The sequence below is a fragment of the Callospermophilus lateralis genome, chromosome 19, assembly GCF_048772815.1.
Source record: "Callospermophilus lateralis isolate mCalLat2 chromosome 19, mCalLat2.hap1, whole genome shotgun sequence".
In the NCBI taxonomy this organism is placed as follows: domain Eukaryota; kingdom Metazoa; phylum Chordata; class Mammalia; order Rodentia; family Sciuridae; genus Callospermophilus; species Callospermophilus lateralis.
The window spans coordinates 11412003-11425840 of record NC_135323.1 but is presented as its reverse complement, the minus strand read 5'-3'; the positions used below and the strand labels follow the sequence as shown (position 1 = coordinate 11425840).

At 58.9% G+C, this 13838-nt stretch overlaps 2 protein-coding genes across 7 annotated transcripts in view; one reads left to right on the top strand and one right to left on the bottom strand.

Annotated features, from left to right (window-relative positions):
- The window catches only part of Myh11 (myosin heavy chain 11), a 92033-nt gene extending 81202 nt beyond the window's left edge, over positions 1-10831 (top strand). For 2 of the 4 annotated variants that reach the window (XM_076840501.2, XM_076840500.2), the window contains 11 exons: positions 1016-1228; positions 1460-1672; positions 1900-2061; positions 2296-2424; positions 2652-2740; positions 2979-3102; positions 3736-3944; positions 4732-4840; positions 4927-5099; positions 7721-7758; positions 10190-10272. In XM_076840501.2, the coding sequence (XP_076696616.2) occupies positions 1016-1228; positions 1460-1672; positions 1900-2061; positions 2296-2424; positions 2652-2740; positions 2979-3102; positions 3736-3944; positions 4732-4840; positions 4927-5099; positions 7721-7751 (1452 nt within the window). In that variant the 3' untranslated portion in view covers positions 7752-7758; positions 10190-10272. Of the gene's footprint in view, positions 1-1015; positions 1229-1459; positions 1673-1899; positions 2062-2295; positions 2425-2651; positions 2741-2978; positions 3103-3735; positions 3945-4731; positions 4841-4926; positions 5100-7720; positions 7759-10189 lie in introns of all 4 variants that reach the window. The other 2 variants (XM_076840499.2, XM_076840498.2) reach the window with 1 other exon arrangement.
- The window catches only part of Nde1 (nudE neurodevelopment protein 1), a 39167-nt gene that overhangs the window by 271 nt on the left and 25058 nt on the right, over positions 1-13838 (bottom strand). For all 3 annotated transcript variants that reach the window (XM_076840504.2, XM_076840502.2, XM_076840505.2), the window contains exon 9: positions 13010-13127. In XM_076840504.2, the coding sequence (XP_076696619.2) occupies positions 13037-13127 (91 nt within the window). In that variant the 3' untranslated portion in view covers positions 13010-13036. The remainder of the gene's footprint in view (positions 1-13009; positions 13128-13838) is intronic.

The following is a 13838-nucleotide window of genomic DNA, read 5'->3' as shown; positions in this document are numbered from 1 at the left end:
CCATGAGGGCCATTTGTTTTATTCACTCAGTGAGTATTTGTGGGGCACCTGGCGAGGATCCCATTTATACTCCGGTACCACCTGTCCCACCAACTGCATCATGTGAAATTTCACACACAACCAAGTGGAAAGACTGGCACAGCGAACACCTGTACAGAACACCGTACAGCCACTGCAGCGCTCACGTGTCACCACACGTGCTGCGCACACTCGTTCAACTCCTAAGGTTTCACTACACATTTTATCACATACTTAGGATGAATCATATCTATCCATCATCTTTTGAGCATATCTCCAAGCAAATTAGACATCTGTATACGCCTCCCTCAACAGCACAGTGAATTATATGTTAGAGTTCATTTTAAAAAGTAACTTTGCTTCTTTTGAAGTACAGTGTACCGATAAGGCAACGTTATGAATCTGAAGTCTACAAAGTTCTCATAAATGCACCCACCTGTGACCCAAACCTCTAAACACCAACTTTTACGATGTTACCCATAATTATTAAATATAGTCCAGTTTGCAAGTGACTTGGAGTTAGTTATTGTAAAAACAAAGTTGGGGATTGTACCACTGGGGCCAACTGCCAGAGGTGTGCTCGGCTTCTATGCAACATCCTGACTCTTCCCTGTCCCAGGGAACCTGGAGGGCTCAACTTGCTTTTTCTGTTTTGCCGTCACCTATGGTGCAGGGTTATTGTGTTGACTGTGCTGTTTGGAGGTCCTGGTCACTGACTTCGGGTGTTATAGATGGTAATGCCCAAACAATAGATTAACTGGCCTCAGTGTCACCCTGACCTCAGTAGCTGGGATGTTCTAGCCCACGTGGGCAGCCTGATCTAGAAGTGAGAAAGTCCATTATGAACGACTTCTAATACCTGAATGACTCACCCCTGCAGCTGGTACATGCAGTGGGCCACCTGGCTCCTGGCTTATAGCTGTGGCTCAATGAGGCTGAACCCCAGCTACACCACGGCGGGGACCGGGGCGCCTATGAGCCTTCTCTTGTATCGCAGCTGTTAGCCGAGGAGAAGAACATCTCTTCCAAATATGCTGACGAGAGGGACCGGGCCGAGGCAGAAGCCAGGGAGAAGGAAACCAAGGCCTTGTCTCTGGCCCGGGCCCTCGAGGAAGCTCTGGAAGCAAAAGAGGAGCTTGAGAGAACCAACAAAATGCTCAAAGCTGAGATGGAAGACCTGGTCAGCTCCAAGGACGATGTAGGCAAGAATGTAAGTGGCTTGTTGCTGAGGCCTGTCCCCACGTTGATCCACCATCGGGACTGGAAGGCAGTCCTTAGGGTGGTGCAGGGATGGGAGCAGCTGGGGCGGAGCTCTCTCAGCGGGCATCTCGGTCCCTGGTCGTGCATCCTGTGGGGGGCCAGGGACACTCTCTGGACTGAGGCGCTGGGCTCTTCGGAGGTCTAGCCTCACTGCAGTGGGGGGGTCGCCATTGCCTGGCAGGTCCATGAGCTGGAGAAGTCCAAGCGCGCCCTGGAGACTCAGATGGAGGAGATGAAGATGCAGCTGGAGGAGCTGGAGGACGAGCTGCAGGCCACAGAGGACGCCAAGCTGCGGCTGGAGGTCAACATGCAGGCGCTCAAGGGCCAGTTCGAGCGGGACCTCCAAGCCCGGGATGAGCAGAACGAGGAGAAGCGGCGCCAGCTGCTGCGGCAGGTGAGCCCCGTGGCAGGGAGGGCGGGACGGGGAGTGGGCAGCCTGTTGCGCCCCTGCCGTCACCTGGACGGGCCTCCGGGCACTGTTTTCTCACGGGCAACCTGGGGGAAACCGCTGTGCGGGGGTTGTGCTGAGAAGGGGCTGCGGCACGGGGGCCCAGGGCGTCCCCAGTGGGTAGGTGGCACCCTGCAGGGGCAGCCTCACGGCACTGCTCCCTCCTCCTTCAGCTTCACGAATACGAGACGGAACTGGAAGACGAGCGGAAGCAGCGCGCCCTGGCAGCCGCCGCCAAGAAGAAGCTGGAAGGGGACCTGAAGGACCTGGAGCTGCAGGCCGACTCGGCCATCAAGGGGCGGGAGGAAGCCATCAAGCAGCTTCGAAAACTGCAGGTGGGTGACACGCAGAGTGAAGGGCGTGGGGTGGGGGGGAAGGGGGCCCTTGTCAGGTACTGGCCACCGCTCAGCTCACACCAGGGGCTCGGCTTCTCAGGACAGCGGAGATCCCCAACGCCGTGCCCTGAGGATGAGGGCAGGGCCATGCCCCACGGACCTCTCTGTGGCCAACTGCACAGGTCCCAGGGCCTGGCTTGGAGAGGTGAGTAAGGATCTCTGTTGCCCACCCAGGCTCAGATGAAGGACTTCCAGAGAGAGCTGGAAGACGCCCGCACCTCCAGAGACGAGATCTTCGCCACGGCCAAGGAGAATGAGAAGAAGGCCAAGAGCTTAGAGGCTGACCTCATGCAGCTCCAGGAGGTAGCGTGTCCTCCTGGATGGCAGGCAGGGCCACCCCGGGCCTGTGTGCCCTGGGACTTCTTTCCCTTGACCAACAGCTCCCCCTGCCTGGGTCCCCATAGCAAGAGCAAAGGAAGAGGAGTTCTCGCTCCTGCTGTCTGGGGCCTCCCTGGGCTCAGGGGGAGCACAGGGGACTTGTAGTGGGGGCCGTGCTGAAGACAGCCCCTTTCCCCCCTGCTGTCCTGCAGGATCTGGCAGCAGCCGAGAGGGCCCGCAAGCAGGCAGACCTGGAGAAGGAGGAGCTGGCCGAGGAGCTGGCCAGCAGCGTGTCGGGCAGGTAGGGGCCAGGGGAGGAGGGAATGGCTCTCGGGAGGCGATGACAGCGCTCAGCTGAGCTTGGAGGTGCAGACCCACGGGTGAAGGGCTCCCCCAGCTTTTCCACGGCCCAGTCCTTTCGTTCTGTGCCCGCCGGGCCCCTCGTTCCTGGACGAGGCTCCTACTCGCCTGAGCCTCGCCGTCCCCCAGCATGAGGACAGCCCCGGAGGGTGCAGGCCCACGGAGGTGTTTCCCCCCAGGAACACCCTGCAGGACGAGAAGCGTCGCCTGGAGGCTCGCATCGCCCAGCTGGAGGAGGAGCTGGAGGAGGAGCAGGGCAACATGGAGGCCATGAGCGACCGGGTCCGCAAGGCCACCCAGCAGGTAGGTGACGCCAAGTTCAGGACGAGGGCGCAAGTCCCCAGGCAGGGAAAGCCAGTACGGAAGGCTCTCAGGAGCTGGCCTGGCCCTCCACTGCCGCCAGGCGAGCTGTGTCATCAAGCCAGGGAGGACACCGTTAGGCCCCCGTGCTCAGACCACAGCGGGGCACAGGGGGGCTGCAGGGGGGCGAGGACCCCCAGGCTGAGGCCCCCCACCAGAGAGCACTTGCCTTGGATCTCGGCTGTAACCAGGCCCAAGTCTGGCCCAGGTTCAGGGCCACATCGCAGGCCTGCTGTGGCTGCCCAGGGACAGCCAAGCTGAGAACAGGGACCGAGGGATCGTCCCTCCTCCTCCAGCGGGTCCTGCCAGCGCCCACCTGCTGTCCCCATGACACTCAGCACCAGTCCACTAGAGGGAGCAGCCTGGCCGGGGACCCTGGTGTCCTTGTGACCATGAGCGCTGGTGACACTGCCGAGAACCAAAGCTTAGCATCTGCTTTAGAACATGCTGGGCTCCCTGTGGGCTGCTGCTCCAAACAGGGCCGGGGGCAGAGGGCAGGGAGGGCTGTCACTCAGCCCGGGTGGCATCTCGACATGCCCCTCCCTCCTGAGCCTCTCCCCCCACCCCACCCCCCAGGCCGAGCAGCTCAACAATGAGCTGGCCACGGAGCGCAGCGCGGCCCAGAAGAACGAGAGCGCGCGGCAGCAGCTGGAGCGGCAGAACAAGGAGCTCCGCAGCAAGCTGCAGGAGATGGAGGGGGCAGTCAAGTCCAAGTTCAAGTCCACCATCGCCTCACTGGAGGCCAAGATCGCACAGCTGGAGGAGCAGGTGGAGCAGGAGGCCAGGTACGAAGGGACCGCCCCAGCTCACCTGCTGTGACCAGTGAGGGACACTGGGGCGGTCAGGTAGCCTCTGAGCACCGGCTGGTGTGTTGAGAAGGGGATGAAAACGCCACGTGCTGTGCCTGTACCTGGCCCAGAGCAGGCACTTCACAGACGTAGGATCACGATGGCCCTGGGGACATTAGTCACCTTCCTGGCTAATGCAGGGAGATCATGTCATCAGCCACGCAGCTTCTCCTAACTCTGGGCCAACTGAGGCACATGGTCACAGCGCCTCTGGGACGAACAGGTTTCAAGGAGTCTGACCTTTCAACCCACCCGTTTACCATGCACAGTTCCTTGGCAGACGTGTGAGATGGTCATCTCTTTGACACCAGGGGTGCTCCACTGAGCCACATCCCCAGCCCTCTTTTGAGACAGGGTCTTGATAAATTGCTGGGATTACAGGCGTGAGCCACCACACCAAGCGCCACTGTCCATGTTCTAGAATGTTTCCATCACCCCAAAAGGAACCCCAGCCCTCTAGCCTTCACCCCAGGTACCTGCTAATCCAGTCATGGCCCTGGCCTGGTCCCCTCATACAAATGCACGTTGTATATGCACATGGCCTCCCGCCTGGCCACCGCCTCCTCCAAGGGAGGTGACTCCAGGTTAGCGCTGGCTCCCCTCCCTCCTGTGGCCAGTCGGTCCTGTCACTGGGTGCTGCTTCAGGACCTAGGGCAAAGTGCCCGCAGAGGACGTGACTGCACCGCAGGACACTGCCTGAGTCTGCTCCCTCCCCATGGTGCAGAGAGAAGCAGGCGGTGGCCAAGTCGCTGAAGCAGAAGGACAAGAAGCTGAAGGAGGTCCTGCTGCAGGTGGAGGACGAGCGCAAGATGGCAGAGCAGTACAAGGAGCAGGTAGCCTTGCGCCGGCCCCCGCCCAGGACCCCTGCCTCCCCCCTCAGCGGCCTGACCCTGCGCCTCTCCGCCCCGCCGAATGACAGGCGGAGAAAGGAAACGCCAGAGTCAAGCAGCTCAAGAGGCAGCTGGAGGAGGCGGAGGAGGAGTCCCAGCGCGTCAATGCCAACCGCAGGAAGCTGCAGCGGGAGCTGGACGAGGCCACGGAGAGCAACGAGGCCATGGGCCGCGAGGTGTCCGCGCTCAAGAGCAAACTCAGGTGAGAGGCCCTGGGAACCACAGGACACCAACGAGGGCCAGGCACTGAGGCTGGCCCAGAGCAGGCGCCCGTGGGAGTGTGCCCATCTCCTTCAGAGCCTGCGTCCACGGCCAGAGGAACTGCCGCCTCCCTGGGCCTCCTCTGCACCTACGTCCTCCGTCTCAGCGCCGACCTTTTGCACTGGACCCTTCTCTGCAGGGCTCCTCCCTGCACCATGGCAACCAGCTATCTCCAGAGGGCGCTGGGGTGCAGTCATGCTCAGCTGGGAGCCTCTGCACACCCTGGTCCTCAGGGCACCGTCTCTCTCACACCACTGTGCTCTGAGCTGTCAGCACCCAGGTCAGCTCCGGCTCCTCCCCATCCTGCCAGTCAGCCCAGGCCTCCTGGTTTGGCCACCAGACATCTTGTGGTTCAGGGCCACCTGGCTTTAGCTGGCACCCTGGGGTCTTCGCCCAGTCACAGCCCCCGCACAACCCGCCCTTCTGCCTTCTCCACAGCTGCAGCGCAAAGGGCCCAAGGAAAGCACCCGTCCCGGCTGCGTGCTCTGACCCCCACGCTTGCCCTCTCACACAACCCCCCCCCATGGCCTTACTTCCTGTTTCACTAAAAACAGAAACGACCCCGAGACCACCACCAGCTTCCCCCTCTGTCCACCTTACGCCTGTGCTCGTTCCCTCCACCTTTCCTCCACTTCTGGGCCAACTGCCCGGCCCCCGCACAGGCCTCCTTAAACTGGACCCTCATTTGCTCAGGTGCCCTGAAGTCTCACCTTGCCCTGCTGCAGAGCTTCCCTCTGGTTAGCAGCCGGAGGAACCCAAGTCCCACTTCTGCCACCCCTTACCACGACACTCACTGTGGACACAGTGCTGGCGGCCCTGCGTCTTTCCCAAGGCCTGGCCAGGGCTGCCTCCAGCCCTCATCCACCTATGGGACAGATAAGGCATTTTGGGCAAGAGGAGTGATGAGCTTTTTCTCTTGGGCTTCCCAGGCCCCACCCTCCCCTGCCTGTCCCCCTCTCAGGACTTGCCAGCCACTAGGCGGCCCTGGGGCCATCTTGGTTCTCATCTCTTTCCATCCATGGTGATCTCAGCTGGTCTTGTCTCTTGGGAATTTCCATCTTCAGCTAATAACTTTGTATCCAGTCCCCCTTGAACTCCCCCGTCAGATGTCCTGAGGGCCGTTCCCCTGTGCAGCCCCTGCAGTGGGAAACCCACCCCTCAGACTGCTCAGCTACCACCCCCCTTTACAGTGTCTGATCCCACTGACCCCACGTGACCTCTGCCAGTAGGTGACCCTCACCTTCACACACTGCCTTGGGGACTTTGCAGTGGCTGCCTCCTCTCTGGTCCTTACCCAGCCCCACCACTTTCCTGGCTCCTTGGTCATCTTGTGTCCACCTCCTGGGCCTGCGGGCCCATGAGCAGAGTTTCACCTGCTCCTCCCCAGGATAGCATCGGGCACCCAGGAAACCTCCAGTCACTGAGTCCTAAAGCGAGTGTCTCCGACTCCTATTCTCAGGCCCCCTTTGTCAGTTACCTGAGCCTCTTGCCACCTGCATTACTGTTGTTTGAAAGTAGCCATTTTAAACATTCACCTCTTTGCAACTAAAACTGGCCACCCCTGTATTCCTAAACCAGCATCACCATCCTGACAGGTCACAAAGCTAAACACAGCGAAGTCGAAGCAGATGTGGTCACCCTGAAGGTCGCCTCTTGGCTAAAAGGAGTAACACACACGAGCAGCAGACTTGAGCAGTGCACAGGGACGCCCTTCTCTCTGCAGTTCAGCTAGTCCAGAGCAGGCCCCGGAGCACCCACACATGAGCCAAGGGGCTGGGTCAGGGTGCCAAGGCTTCAAGGAGGCCCCAGTCCCTGCAAGATGAGGGCTTGTGGGTCTCAGTTAGATGGAACAGAATCTAGACCCAACTTTCTGGGTATAGCAGGGGCTTGGAAGCAGGGTCCAGGGGGTCAGTGGGGGAGAGCTGTGCTCCCACCACGTCCCCCCCCCGACACCCAGCCATGGAGAAGCTAGGCGGAGCCAGGGGCACACAGTCACTCCTGGCTTGTCTCTGCTCATTTCCGGGGGGCTCAGTGATCCTTTGAGCCTGGGCAGAACCCCCGGCGCTAACCCTTCTTGGGTAGGACTGGCCAGTTTGCACACACAACAGGCCACTGCTCAGTCTGGGGGGAGGGGGAGTAAACACAAACTTGGGCCCTAGGTCTCTCTGTGCCGGTGGCAAGCCCCACCAGCTCCTTGGCGAACAAGGAATTTCAGAGCAATGTGTCTCATCAGGTAGATCTTCACAGCAGCCCTCCGTAGCCTGACCCACCTCTGACCCAAACTGCACAGCCTCCCTTCTGCCTGGAGGTGTCTATGGTAACAGGGGAAGCCAGCCAAGGCTCCCTTCTTTCCTGAATAGGTGTGCAGTGACAGATTCGCTGGCAGTCCCTAAATACAGCTGCAGGACAGAAGTTTCCTAAAACACTGCTAGTGCTTGAGGTGCCCCCCTCTCCCAGAGCTCCAGCTGCTTCTGCTGGTTGAAGCTCCTGCCTTTAGTGACCATAACCCTCTCAACCTGGCTCCTTCCTGCTAACCACTGGGGACTCTCTCTCTCTTTTCAGAGGGGCCCCCCCACAGGAAGCCTCGCAGTGACCACCAGGTATCAAGCCTCTGGCTGCAGCCCCTGTGTGTTCTGCTGTGTCCTTCCTGCCCGTGTCTCACCCCCCCACACACACACCCTGCCTTTTTTAAGTCCTGGCCAAGTTCTGTGGGATTCCTACAAAATCTGAAAGTTTGGGTACCTTAGCAACTCTTACGAAGCCCGAGAGCCTCAGGCCAAGTGGACCTCCCTCCCCTCCGGAGTGGCTTTCCTTCCTCCCCAGCAGTGCTTTGGCAGTGACATGGCACATCTGAGCCCCAGGGGGTTCTGAGAGACTGCTCACGTTGCTTGGGTTCCTCTTACCTGGGCGCTGGCCCTTGCACAGTGACCACACCCCACTAAGTGAACAGGATGTTAGGCTCCGGGTCTGGCCCTGGAGAATGGAAGTAGCTTGAGTTGGTCACACAGCAGGAGTGACAAAGCACAGTTCCTGGTGACCATGGCCCGGACTTGTCCCTCACAATTCAGCTTTCACAAACATGTGCGGAGGGCACAGCGCTCGCTGCCACGTCCTAGCAGGGCTTCCTGTGGCTTGAGTGCGGTCTGGCTGCCACCTGTACCTTTGGCACACGGGGTGGGACCCAGCCATAGAAGCCTCACAGGCGCGAGTTCAAGGCCCTGGGGATGGACGCCCAGACCCCAGGGGCCCTTCTGACGAGTGTGCAGAGGCCCCTGCTTCTCTGGGATTTTAACTTTTCCACACTGTGAAGTTGGACAGTAGGGGCCCCAGTCCTCTTCTCGCCCCACTGAGAGGCCAGGCAGGCCCCAGCTGGTGTCCACCTTTCCTTGTGGAAAATCTCAGCTTTGCTCTGGCTACCGCATACTTAAAGCTCTGTGAGGCCCTGCACCGAGCTTCCGAGTGGGACCACATGTTATCAGGAAGGGGGGTCCCTGTCTAAGTTCTCCAGGACGAGGAGACCCTACTTCCTGTGATAGTCGTCTAGGGCTTGAAGCCAAGTCCTGGGGCAGGGATCTGCTTCCAAGATGGAGGATTCCGACTCCTCCTGTAGCCCACAGACCCCCCCCCCCCGCCCCCAGCCAGGTCAGACACCATTTCCCAGGCTAGTCCACGGGGCTCGGAGCAGCGAGGGCCCCAGAGCAGCAGCACTGGAGCCACCCACGGCCATCTCTCCACCCTGGTCTTCAGGACCTTCTCTTGCTGAAGAGGAACCGGGGTCGGAGAGGTCACGTTCAGAGAGGGGGCACAGTGCATCCTCTGACGTGGCGGGTGGTCTAGAAGCTTCCTCTGAAGCTGTCCTAGGAGGCTTTAGTTGGCCGGGGCTCTGATCGCTCATCTCGGGGACCCCACCCCTCAGACCCCAGAAGGCTGGTGTTGGGATTCCCCGCTCAGCGATCACGGACCTTGCTTACGCACGCCCCAAGTCTCACCTGAGTCCGTTGTCCCCTGGCCTAGAGAATGGGTTAGGGCTCAGCCCCGTGGCCACTCCGTCCAGCTTGTCTGCGCTGAGCAGGTCTTTGGTTATCAATAGCCTGCTTTCTGAGAGGTCCTAAAATGAGGTAAGGCCTGTTCTGCAACCCAGGTCAGACAGGTGGCTGGGCCTGCACACTCGAGGTTTCTGTCACGCAGCAACGGTTCACTGCAGGTGGCAGACGTCCCCCTCCCTCTCAAAGCCTCTTCACACAGCAGTCCTCCTTGGGAAACCAGCGTGGGCCTGGAGCATGACTCGGGTGCATGACTCGGGCGCACGGCAGGCCCAGGGAAGAGGGGACAGGAGGGGTCCTGCCCACTGGGGCTCAAGGCCACCTTGGACTAACTGCTTCTCTACAAATGTTCGTTGAGCACCTCTCTTGTGCCCTGCATGGTATATACCACAGCGAGCAAAACGGGCACCCCACACGCCGTCCCCGTATGGGGACTCAACCAGGAGTCTCCACTCCAGCAAGGCACCGTCTTGCCCTGCAGCCAGGGGGCGCCCCTCTGCACCCCTACTTGTTTCCTTCTCATGCTCTTGGTGTCCACTTCTAAAACCTTTCAATGGACACCCAACACCCCCATTTTTCTTTTGGAAGTACAGAGGGTGGCAGGCAGAGGAGGACTCGGCATGGTCCCCTCCTTCCCAGCTGCCCTCCTGGGCCTGGAAACAAGGGGACTCACTACCCACCCCGCCTTTTACCCCTCTCCTCCTATCCAAGTTCAAGACCACAGCAGACCAGAGCCCTGGGGTCATCGAATGACCAGGCTCGATGGCTTTAAAGCAGATCCTCTCTCTTTGAGAAAAGAACCTCCTGACCCCCTCTCAGCTACGAATGGTAACTGAGCAGACCCCAGACTCAGCTGCTGCCCTGAGCCTGGCAGAGGGGTCTCGTTGTGTCCAGGCCCAGTGCTTGGTCTCTGCCCCCGATGAACACCGCTTCCGACCTCGCGAGGATTGCTTTACTACAGAGAAACGTTTCTCATTAAAATCCACAGGCGGGGAAACGAGACCTCGTTTGTTCCTGCCAGGAGGTCTGGAGGCCGCAGGGTCATAGAAAACGCAGACGGATCTGAGGAGGAGCTGGACGCCCGCGATGCAGACTTCAACGGAACCAAGGCCAGTGAATAAACTCAGAGTTCTGCACGAGGGCCGCAGGGGGATCGCCAGACTTACCACCGACCACAGACTCTGAGCCCTTCCCAGCGTCAGACTCACCGACACCCCACAACAACCAGGGAACAAGGCTCCCCCTGCCATCGGGGTGTGGATTCGGCTTTTTAGGACCCCAGGAGAAAAGCCCCAGACGAGACACAGGAACGGCCCCCACATCGCTGGACCGGGCAAGTGTCGAGTTTTAAGAAAAGCCACAGTGACCAGTCACCAGAGCCTTTGTTCACATGAAATGGGGAGAAAGTTGCCATCCCGGGCGCCCCCGCCCCCCACCCTGTCTGCTCCCAGCTCAACCCCAACCTGCGGACCCCTCCACCTTCTGGAGTCCAGTCTGAATCCTCCCCCTCTCCTGGCGGCCACACTTGACACACACAGTTCACCACAAGCCCTGTGCCTTCCATAGCCACGTGAAGCCAACGCTGTACCTTGACTGTACTGCCACTGTCACCAATAAAAGGTTATAAATCACGAGAACAGGGTCGGCTTTTCTGGTGACCATCTGTTTGGTTTTTTACAGAGCAAAGAAATGGGGCAGGGACAGGGGGCAGCCTCGCTCAATCCTCACAGTGACCCAACAGGGTGGTAACTCCCCCAAAATGGGGACACTGAGGCCTAGGGAGGAGGGACCGGTGGCCCCAGGTCCCATGGCTGGCAAGAGGCAGCGAGATGCAGTGTGAGGCTGTCTGAGGAGGAGGGAGGTGGCCCGGGGTCCAGGGGGGGCTCTGCCCCTGCCCTTGACCAGGACCGGGGAGACCATCCTCCCTGATCAGAACCCACGAGAACCTACTGGTTGTGCATCCTTGATCCAAACCCCCAGATCCTCTTCAGCACCAGCATGGCAACAGACGTAAAAGCTCCAAGCGTGACCCCAGGTGAGGTCCCAGCACAACGCGGGCGCATGGGAGCGCCACCTTCAGGCTGTGTGTGGAAGGCCTATGCGAAATATGATGTCTGCGGTTTTTTTTTTTCTTTTTGATAGACTTGGATCCATCCCTAACATACCTCATTTCTATCTGCAAATATCCCAATTTTTTTAAAGACCAACATCCAAAACACTTCTGGTCCCAAGCATCTTGAATAGGGAATGTTCATCCGTAATATGGCAAATACAAGATTTCTTTGATGTTTTTAAAGTTGACCATAAGACTGTCCTCTGCCCATCAGGGGAGTAGTTGACCATCTCAGTAAATATCTTAGCCTTTGTGGCTCCGGGCTCTGTCGCACAGCTTTTTTTTTTTAAACCCTTAAAAGCATCAAGACCTTCTTGGCAGGTTGGTCCTACAAAGCCCAGGGCCCTTCCCTTCTTCCAGTGCTTCAGGCACGTCTTGCAAAACTTCTCTCACACCAACGATACCACAGACCGAGGGGAGAGAGGTGAGGACAGGAACCCGGAACCTCAGCAGCACACCGGGTCCTAACACCCTTGAAGGGGGCCCAGGCGTCGCCCAGCATTCCCAGCAGGCTGACCTGCAGGGAAATTTTTAAAAAGCAGATTTTTTTTTTTATATTTTGTGACTTGGTTTAAAAAAAAAAAAAAAAAAAAAAAAAAGTTTTCACAAGCTCACAAGCCAACGTGGAGGCAGATACCACGAGGCACGAACCAGCTGCACATGGTTCCCTCTTGATTTTATTGTTCTTTTAAAAAAATAAAAGTCCATCTTTTACTGACACAGGTCAGGATGCTTTCGGGGACAAAATCCAGCATGGAGGCCGAATCCCCTGAACTCGGGCAGCACGAGAAGCCGTCTTCATCCCAAGGTTATTCGGCTGGGCAGGAAAGCGGGCCACCAGGCTGGGCGCGTTCCCGTGGCTGGGTGTGCCTTCCACCCATGTCCGAAGGCGGGCGTGCAGCGTGGCCAGCAGAGCAGACTCGCCCCGACCCGGGGTCCCACGGCGGGTCTCCTCCCACCACAGGCCCACCGCGACCTCGAGCTCCTTTCTCATTTGAAGGCCACCCTGGTTATCTTACGATGATCTCGTTTCCAAGTCCGGTTCTCAGGGCTGTGTCACTGCGGCCACTCCACCCCAAGGTCCCAATGCAGATGTCCACACGAGGGCAGAGGACTCAGGAAGACCAGGATGAGCACTTACCAGAGGACAGACTTCCCAGGGACCCTGACCCACCTGAGAATGACGTCGTCCAACCTCAGCGAGAGGCAGGCGACCGCCCCAGAGGCACGGGACACGGTTTGAAAAGGCACATGTCCTCCGTTCTCCACTGCTGGACGCAGGCTCAGGGCTGATTTCAGGGCACTGTGAGGCCCGGGAGGGTCTGTCCGAGAAGACAGCTCCAGGGGACAGGGCCGGGGAGGCGAGCCCAGGGGAGCGCAGCGCCCCCGTGGGGGAACCCACACACAAGAAGCACCGCTCAGGGCCACGGGGACTCGGGCACTGACATGGGGGTGCCTCATCACCCACAGTCTCACACTTCTCAGGGGCCCACTTGGTCCCTGCCTCTGCGATGTGCACACTGACACTGACGCTAGGGACAGAGACATCATTTCATGGGGACGACACCAGGGCCCCAGGTGACAGCCTTGGTCCTTGGTTTGGGCCATGCAGCACCAGCAAACCACGGTGACTGCTGGCTCCCATGTCTCAAACTAACACCAAAAGCCTATTGGGCAGGGGACGTGGCGACGCACCCTCCGGCGGGCTCCAGCTCTGGGCTCCTAGAACAACAGCTTGACCACCCCCGGGGCGGGCGGCGGCGGCGAGGAGGACCGTGAGGGCGGCTTCCCGAGGTCCAGGCGTTTTCCCAACCTTTAGACAGAGCAAGCCAGAGTCAGATGACAGGACAGAGGTGACATGGCGGCTAACAGGGGCCTAGAAGGACCTAAGAATGTCAAGAGAGGGAGCACGTCTCACGGGGTCTCGATATTCCCTCCCCTGATATGAAGAACAGACACTGGCCACCTGGCTCTCGTGTTCTCAGGCCCTCTCTCAAAAGACGCCTGAAAACACCCACTTCTCACCTGTCGATTAAATTGTGTGTATGTGTGTGGGGGGGCACTGGGACCTGAACCCAGGGCTCGCATCCCATAAGCTAAAACTCCAGCCCCCAAATTTAAAATGTGCAGAAGTAAAAATTAAATTTTAAAACAAATCTGTGCAGGGCGCCGTGGTGCACGCCTGTCATCCCAGTGGCTCAGGAGGCTGAGGCAAGAGGATTGTGATACAAAGCCAGCCTCAGCAATGGTGCGGCGCTAAGCAACTCAATGAGACCCTGTCTCTAAATATAAAATAGGGCTGGGGGTGTGGCTCAGTTGTCAAGTGCCCCTGAGTTCAATGCCCAGTACCCACTGCCCCTGCCAGTGCCCCCCCCCGAAAAACAAATCTGCTTCTAGATGTCTAAGTGCATGCCACAGAAACCCACTGAGCTTCCTGCCAGGTGCCTGCCACCTGTCAGGTTCATATGGGGAGGACCAGGTTTACATCCAGGAGGACGGTGGTTCCTCCCGGGGAACTCCTGTG